At 35.4% G+C, this 8,416-nt stretch overlaps 2 protein-coding genes and 1 long non-coding RNA gene across 3 annotated transcripts in view; 1 reads left to right on the top strand and 2 right to left on the bottom strand.

The window, feature by feature from the left end:
- Nucleotides 1-8,416, bottom strand: part of LOC309485128 — a 300,702-nt gene that overhangs the window by 218,123 nt on the left and 74,163 nt on the right. The gene's annotated exons all lie outside the window — the stretch shown is intronic.
- On the bottom strand, nt 1,191-3,183 carry LOC309485640 (RWD domain-containing protein 2B-like; the record flags this gene model as incomplete). Its single annotated transcript, XM_082152572.1, has 3 exons — nt 1,191-1,567; nt 2,057-2,115; nt 2,804-3,183. Coding segments are annotated over 3 exons (720 nt in total), but the record flags the coding sequence as incomplete, so codon positions are not given.
- The window catches only part of bmpr1ab (bone morphogenetic protein receptor, type IAb), a 36,067-nt gene continuing 32,022 nt past the window's right edge, over nt 4,372-8,416 (top strand). The window contains exon 1 of the mRNA XM_082151757.1: nt 4,372-4,584. The gene's annotated coding sequence lies outside the window, so the exon portion shown is untranslated. The remainder of the gene's footprint in view (nt 4,585-8,416) is intronic.

Below are 8,416 nucleotides of genomic sequence, written 5' to 3'. Positions count from 1 at the left end.
TTAACTATTTTGGGTGTACTAAGTTCTTTGTAAGGTAATGGAATTATGTTCTTGATTATTTGGCAAGAAAAAGTTGATTGTGCAAAGAAGGTTGGGGTCAGTTACATAATTTGTAAAAAAAAAAAAAAAAAAAATTATTTTATTCAGCAAGAATGCATTAAACCGATCAAAAGTGACAGTATATTTCAAATAAATGCTGCTCTTTTGAACTCTCAAAGAATCCTGAAAATAAAAATAGAACAGTTCTACAATATTTGGCAGCATGACTGTTTTCAACATTGATAATAACATAAAAAGACTGGAACAATGGAAAATTCAGTATGCCATCACAGAAATAAATTATATTTTAAAATATATTCAAATAGAAAAATATATATATTTTAATTGTAACTGATAAATTTTTTTTTTTAAATAAATAAATGCAGCCTTGGTAAGATAATTATTTCAAAAACATTTTTAAAAGTACCCCATACAAGCGATACTTGATGAAACTCTCATTACATCCTAATTGCAGTCTGTGTAACAATAACTCTAAAGGTACTTTTTTGCATATGTTTTGGGACTGTTCAGTTATATCTAATTTTTGGAAACATGTAGTTCAAGTACTAAAACATATCACAAAGTTGCAGTTTGACCTCGATCCTTGTCTTATGTTGTTGAATGATGATTCTTCATACAACTTTACGTTAGTTCAGAGAAGATTGTTAATGTCTGGTTTCACTGCTGCTAAAAAAACAATTATACAGCAATGGTTCACTCCTGACATGGATCTTAGAAGATTCTGGCTGCTGTCTTTTCATTATATATTGCTTGTTTAGAACGCAGCACTGCAAGGATTAATGGGGCTAGAATACAAACGGTCACTTAGTTCTTTTCCTCACTAAAGCCGTTAAGTACACGGTCTTGTACTTTTGCATTTTTGTCCAATTTTCAAATACTTTTTTTGCTTTAAATCAAAGTTTGTGATGTTATGATTCACCTCATAGCTGGTTGGTTTGGTTCATTGCTTATGATACTTTAAAAAATGAATGGAAAAAATACTTCCAGAACCAACGCCACTGAAAAAGTGGGCAGGCACTATAATGCACCAAGAGAGAAAACACTGTCGGAACAACATTGTGTTCCATAAAAGAAAGATAAACTACATTTGAAGTGAATTGCTAAAAGAAAAAATTCCAAAGACAGCACAGTGAAATAAACCATCTTTATGAAGATAAGAAATTTGAGGATTGATGACACAGATGCATCCTTTAGACACAACAGTGATGCAGAACTACAACCCTTACTTATGTGTTTGGATTGCACATTTCATTGCCTTTACTATAAAATTGGTTTCCTGTTTTAACATTTTTAATGTTTTCAATATTTAGCCTAAAAATAAGGCAAAAATAGAAATGATGTGCACACAAACAGACACAAAAGTACATTTGAAAGATATCAGCACATCCTTTGTCATTAAGGAACTGATAAAGCTGTCCAAGGTCCATATGGTTTCCTCTGGTCCCGTTAGGGTCAAAAATGGCTTCATGAAATCCAGTGAACTTGTGAAGGGAGTCAGTTCTCTCCTCTATCGAGCTGTTTTCCAAATAGTGGAGCGGCTAAGTGATATAATCATTCAGTTTATGATACAAGCGTGAAAATTGGCATGAGAAGTCTCCATGGGTCACTTGACAAAGAAATTTTCGAGCCACTTGAAATTTCAAGATTTTTCTTTTTTCAAGATGGCATGAGCAGTCTCTGATGGTCACTAGACAATAAGCCACCCACAGCTACTTGAAATTTCAAGATGGCGGCCATTTTTCAAGATGGCCACCACCTTAGTGGAGCAATTAGGCTCATGGCAATTTTCATGCTTGTATCACCAACTAAATAATTTCTTAAGCCTAATTGCTCCACTAAGGTGGTGGCCATCTTGAAAAATGGCCACCATCTTGAAATTTCAAGTGGCTCGGACAATTTTCTTGTCAAGTGACCCATGGAGACTGCTCATGCCAATTTTCACGCTTGTATCATAAACTGAACGATTCTGCCAAACATAAGCACTTAGCCGCTCCACTAAAAGGGGCATCCTCTCTGTGACGAATCGTAATTCTTTTCCATGTTAAAACTTTCACCCTGAAAATATATTTAAAAAAATGCACCAATAATACAAATCTGCTTTGCCATCACAGGAATATATATTTTAAAATATATTTAAATATAAAAGTTATTTTAAATTGTAATATCAAATACATTTATTTGCATTTATAAATGTAATTTTATCAAATAAATGCAGCCTTGGTGAACATAAGGGACTTCTTTCAAAACATAAAAAAAAAACTCCTTCAAACTTTTGACCGGTAGTTTAATATAATATAATAATTAATAACTATTTGAAAATTAAACTAAGATTGTTTGTGTCAACCATAAAGTACGGTCAATTATTAGCTGCAGAGAACATTAAACCATCAAAATTAAAAGTTAATCTACTGTAGCCTATATGAATTTGGGAGATCTCCTATATCAGGGGGTTTAAAACTTATATTAGCAAATTTAAGCACTTAAACATATGTCTAAGTTCAAGAAATATTTTATAGTCATCTAAACAGCCATGAAACGCATACACACACAGGCCCCTAACATAATAAATGAGATCCTTATTTTGGACCTAACAAGTATATAGTCAAACACACACACACAAACAAAACCTATTTTAAATTAGGTATTAAACTCATCTTTGGTATTTTGAGTTTGCACTCAAAAGGCGTGTTCACAAAAGAGTAAGAGTAGACCCTATTGATTTGGTTTAGATTTCAATTCATACCTGGCCCAGAACTCATCACAAGCAGACTGCAGACCCTCCTCACACACAATACCAGGCTTTCCCAGCATACTGAACCCAGAAAGGTTCAGCTCCTTTGCCCATTCCAGAATGTTCTTCCTCTTCATCTTATTGTAGATATGATGGCTGTAGATCAAGAGTCTAGTGAAGGTCTCTTTTGATTGCATTGAAACATTTTCCTTCTTGGGATCGCGGACAGGAGCACTTTTACTGATATATCCTTGTGCATTTTCATTGATCCACTGCACAGCAGACAGAATACACACATCACCACTGCAGTTTTCAGACAGGTAGGTGTTGAGGTTGGAGTGAAGCAGCATCTGCTGGGATCTAGTGAGCTCAGAACATCTGAAAAGGGCAAAAAATTATTATCCTAGTAAAAATCCAGAAGAAAATCCATTTGAAATATTTATAATAACTTGGATCCTAATGGGAATTCAGATACATTTTATCAGGGTTCCTCAAATCCGAATGAAATTCCTTGAAATTCAAGCACTAAAGTAAAGTCATTTGTGGTGATTTGTCTGATTAAATCATCGTAGGTCAGCAGCAAAGACACTGGTAGATTAAGTGAGAAATCCATAAAGTATGTTTTATGTATTAAATCATTGCATTATTTGCATACAATTCTGTAATTGTATTCTATTGTGCATTTTTGTTAATTTTGAGGAATACTGAATCTGTTTGGTGAGTGTCAGAGGAGAAAAAACACTTGCAGAAAACAGCATCTGTTGTTACTATATTTAAGCAGCATTCACATATGGAGTAGTACAGCCCAAGCAAAGAATTGTTTTAAATTGATGATGCATTATTCTGTGCTGTAATTGGCTGCCGGGGTTTATTTGTATGTTCCCTTTAAGGTACCCTTCTTTGTGTCCTTTGTGTGTGTGTTTTTTAATTTTTTTATTGGTATTCATGCTGTCATCCAACATTTGTAATGTTATTATTTCAAATAAAAAAAACAATCACAAAAAAATAAATAAAACATTTTTAAAAAATCTTACCGACTCCAAACCTTTGAACTTATGAAGTATGTATTTTAATGCTCGTTGTTTATCTAAATTCACACCCTATGAAGAGTCTGGCAGTTTCTGCAACGCCAATACTGACCTGTAGATGGTACTATAATTCAGAATGAATTCACTCTTGTCTTACCTCCTCTGTGTAGAAGTTCATACTTCTCCCTTACATTTATGTACATTAAATATAACAAATTACTAAAGAGTACATTTACTAATATAAAAAAGCGGACACCTATTTTATATGTGTGTATTTAATTATTTATTACTTGTAGGGTAGCCTTCTTTATAAACTTAAAAGTGAAACTACTACTATATTCTTCCTCGTGTTGACACCAGATGGCATCCGCGGCTCTCATTTTTGGGCGACCCCCTCCCATTCATCCATCCTCTCTCTCTCCAGCGCGTCTATCCAGCTTGTTTTTCACCGCGCGGGTCTGCGTGTGGAACGCTCGCGCTCAGCCGCGCTGCTGTGATTGGAGGACTGAAGCAGCGCGCGGCTGTGATTGGAGAATTGAATCAGGGCTCATCTTGTTACGTGCACGAGTGGAATGTTCCCTCTACACAGAGGCACAACTACAGAGAAAAAGAACGAAAGAAACCGGAGAAAAACGTCCACGAAACCAGGAGAAAATCTCACTACAGAAAGTCTCTATAATTCGCGTTTTGAAGTAGACCTTCGTCACGAGTCATAAGTCCTAATTTGGATGGATTTTGAGTTGAATTAGCGGCTTCATCTAAAAGGTAAGTGGGAATTCCGGATATTTGCGTGATGATTTTCTTTCCGGTTGTGGAAGGGGAAAGTTTGTTTTCTCTTGTCATGGTTTCGTTTTGCCAAAAAAATTGACGTTTTAAATGAGTAAGACAGTTAATATAATAATTGACAACGGGTTTATTATCTACAGTGTTTGTAAATGCTTCTTTTCTCTTTTATCTGCTATTTTCTTATTCTAGACCTTTAGTCATTTTATATGCTTTTTCTACAACAGCCATGTTCTCATAAAGCAAACGTAAATTAAATAGCTAATTCCTGTCTACGTTGCTGCTCCATATTTTTATTGTATTTTTGTTTGGTGTTGCTTCGATAACATCTGTGTTTGGGTTTTGTTGTCAAGTCCCAACATGCATCGTGTAAAATCACGACTACCTGCTTATTGTGTAGCTCGGATTGGCCGTTGTCAGTAGTTGAATTAAAAAGAGTTTGTCCTTTATTAGTGGGGTATGTTGTCTTTGCATTAACGATAGCCTACATAAAGATTATAATTATTATTATGTCAAAGTATCCAATAACCAATTTCCCCAGAACTATGGCTACATTTCTTCATAACATAAGCATGACTACAACAATCAAAAACATCATATTTATTATGATTATTGCATTGACAACAATAATAATTACTATTGCTATTGTTATTTATGCAAACATTTGTGATTTAAATTTCAAAAAATGTATTTTGATCTTTGTTTTGGGCTCTACATTGCTTTACTGTTTTTGGGTGCTGCCATAAAATTATGCCATTTATCAATGGACCTCATATAAAAAAACAAAAACATTAACTGATTAAGTTGAAAACATTGAATATTGGGTCAAACCAATTATCAACAACCAATCATTATGTCTCATTTGTTGCCCTTTTCCCTTAGTTGTTTTCTTATTGTTGAGTGTTTTTAAAGTAACAATTTTGTTACATTCTTGGAAAAATGTTTCCACAATTAAATCAACTTTCTGTGTCAAATTTTAACACCCTTAACTATGAGCTATTGGTCTATATGGGATTTATTCCTCTCTTTTGCAAACTCTTTCAGGTTCACACTGTTGTTTTAGAGGGATGTTTCGAATAAAGTATAAATCTTATTTTTGGTCCATAGCACCTAGAGAATGAACAGACCCATGATTAGTCCTAGGGGTAATTAAACATGGAGACAGAGATAAATCAGAGAGAGGCAGTTCTTTCCATATATCTTGATTTACCGTGGTATTGGTCTTTCAGATTTGTGGAGGGAAAAAAGTGCAAAAAACTCCAGATGAAAAACAGAGAACCTTTAGAGAGGACCTGTGCTTGCTCTTGGCTCTTCTGAGAAGCCCTCTCTTTTTTTAGTGGCAGTGTTCGGAAACACAAATAGACCTAATGCTTACAGTTTATTTTCCCTCTCTCTGTGTTGTCGTGAATACGAATAGTTGTTCAAGTAAACACAGGGCACTTTCTGCTACTTAATATCCTGAAAGTCTTCGATTGTGGAGATATTGATATGAGATAGCATGTTGGCAAGTGTGAATAATGTTAATGAAGGAAGGCACACTGTGTGTTTTCTAAATGGGGTCTCCTTTTGCCTGCATTGGTCTGTGGTGTGACAAAACAAAGTTCTTTCAACTCTTTGTTGTCTGAATAAAGCTATTTATATGCTTTTTTATTTATTTTTTAAATTAACTCATTTGTGAGAGTTTAGCTTATGGTGTGAATCCTACTTTTGCATTTAGTTTAGTATAAATACAAACATGCCAGTAGATTACAAAACATGATGCAAATGAAAAGACATTTGGTGCCAATGGTTTGTGAGAATGAACAGACTTGAGACAAATCTGTCTGACACAGATGTGAATGTGAATTCCTGTTTCAAGGGCTGGGCTGACTTTATAAACATGCTTCAGGTCAAGTAGTCCTATTTAAACAATCCACTGGATAATCATACACATTAAATGTATGCAAGTACACAACAAATAAAGAGAGTTGTCTTATCTAACACCAACATTACAAAAAAACTAACCAGTATTTTTCCTCTTGTTTATTAAGACATCCCAACATATTTTTACTTGGGAAGCGATACTGCAAAATATATTGAGACCGGGCATTATGTGCGAGATGTGGGCTCAAAAACAACGATGACCCCAGCAGCACCCCTCCCACTTCTTGCAGAAAAAATTCATCTGAATTGCTCTTGCAGCCACAGGCCAGAAAAAGGCCTGTGCTCTGCTTGCAACTAAAATAGAAGGCCTGGAGTGGGAGGGGAAGAGAGAAACAAATCTAATTTTCTCCCTAAGAGCCAGGCTTTCTTTATTTATATATCGTTACGGCTGTATTTAAAGGAGAAATGGTGGCCCGCTTCCTCCATGCATGACTCGCTCTTTATTTTTCAGCCTGTGGGCCTTCGTCTGGCCATAGAAGAGCCTCTCCTTGGAAAGGGGGGAGGAGAGAGAAAGAGAAGAGGGAGGGAGAATGGAAAGGGGGGAAGAGAGAGAGTAAAAGAGTCAGGTTTCGGTCCCTGTGCGCTCTAAGCTGAATCAGACAAGAATGTTTCTTTAAGGAAAGCTGCTTTTAGTCTTACATGCTCTGATTTGCTTAAAGGGATCATTCACCCCACAAAAAGGAAAATTCTGAAATCATTCACTCACCCTCAAGATTTTAGTCTATATTTAAAGGCAAAGGGGTCCAAAACAACATTAACCCCCTTTGATTTTTATTATATGAGCAAAACACAAACAAGCATTATTAAATTTGATCTTTCATATTTTGAGTGTCATTAGGGTAAAAAAAGATGACAGAATTTTTGGATGAACTAATCCATTTAAGACTCAAGGAGTTGCATCCAGTCTATTCAGTTTTCGGTTGTGTAATTAACCTTGGCTGTAATAAGACATGGTAGTGAAAAACCAGAGGAGTACTAGTTTCACGGCCTTGAATTGCTGAATGAAATTGAGTCTGTGGAGATTTTATCACTTTCTGCAGTAACAGTCAGGCTGTTTATTTCCCTTTTTTAGTGCATGGAAAGGTGGAGCACACGTCCCCGCTTGGTGAATCTTTTCTCACTAAATGTTATCTTCAAATCTTAATGAATGCCAAATCTGCAAATGGCCTATATGCTGTTGGCAAGTGAAGAATGATTCTTTTGAGAAGCTTTGAGAAAGGACAGAAGTTGTTTCAGGTTGAAATAACACTAAGAAATATCTTGTTTACTACTTCGAAGCGAAGCACATCTTTCATGCATGCAGGTTGAGTTTGTCATAAATACTATTTGGCGTATGACTTAAGAGAAACTGCACAGAAAACACTAAATTGCACTTTAAGCCTTTTACAGCCTCATGTTGGGGTAGAGCTCTATGTAATACCTTTTTCCATGTCGCTCTCTATCCGTCTCTGTATAGAAAATGCCATGTCTTTCAGGAGCGTTTTGTTGTGACCACACAGAACAATAGAGCAGAGTTGGTTGTGGTTAGCTGAGCGTGCAAAGTACTCACACGTCCATTATTTGCTGTGCCAAGACCTCAATGTTGAGATCTACCATCTAGTTCTACTCCTTTATACCAATCCGGTAGTGACTTATAACTAAAGCCTGCCACTATGATCCCAGGGCTCAATGCTAAGGATTTTTTCAACTGGCCCCCGCCACAAAAAAGTTATAAATAAATAAAATGAAATAGGCCTGCTTATTGTTTTTGTTATTTTTGACCCAATGTAACCTTAATAAATAAGGTTATAACACCAAAACTACTAGTCTAACTCATATACATTTTAAATATTGATAAAGACAAGTAAACGGTCAGTAATAAAATAATACTAATAATCATATTACGAGCAAT

This window comes from Leuciscus leuciscus (assembly GCF_965113295.1).
Source record: "Leuciscus leuciscus genome assembly, chromosome: 21".
Taxonomy (NCBI): Eukaryota; Metazoa; Chordata; class Actinopteri; order Cypriniformes; family Leuciscidae; genus Leuciscus; species Leuciscus leuciscus.
The sequence above is the reverse complement of the archived record's forward strand: the minus strand, read 5'-3'. Positions and strand labels throughout refer to the sequence as shown.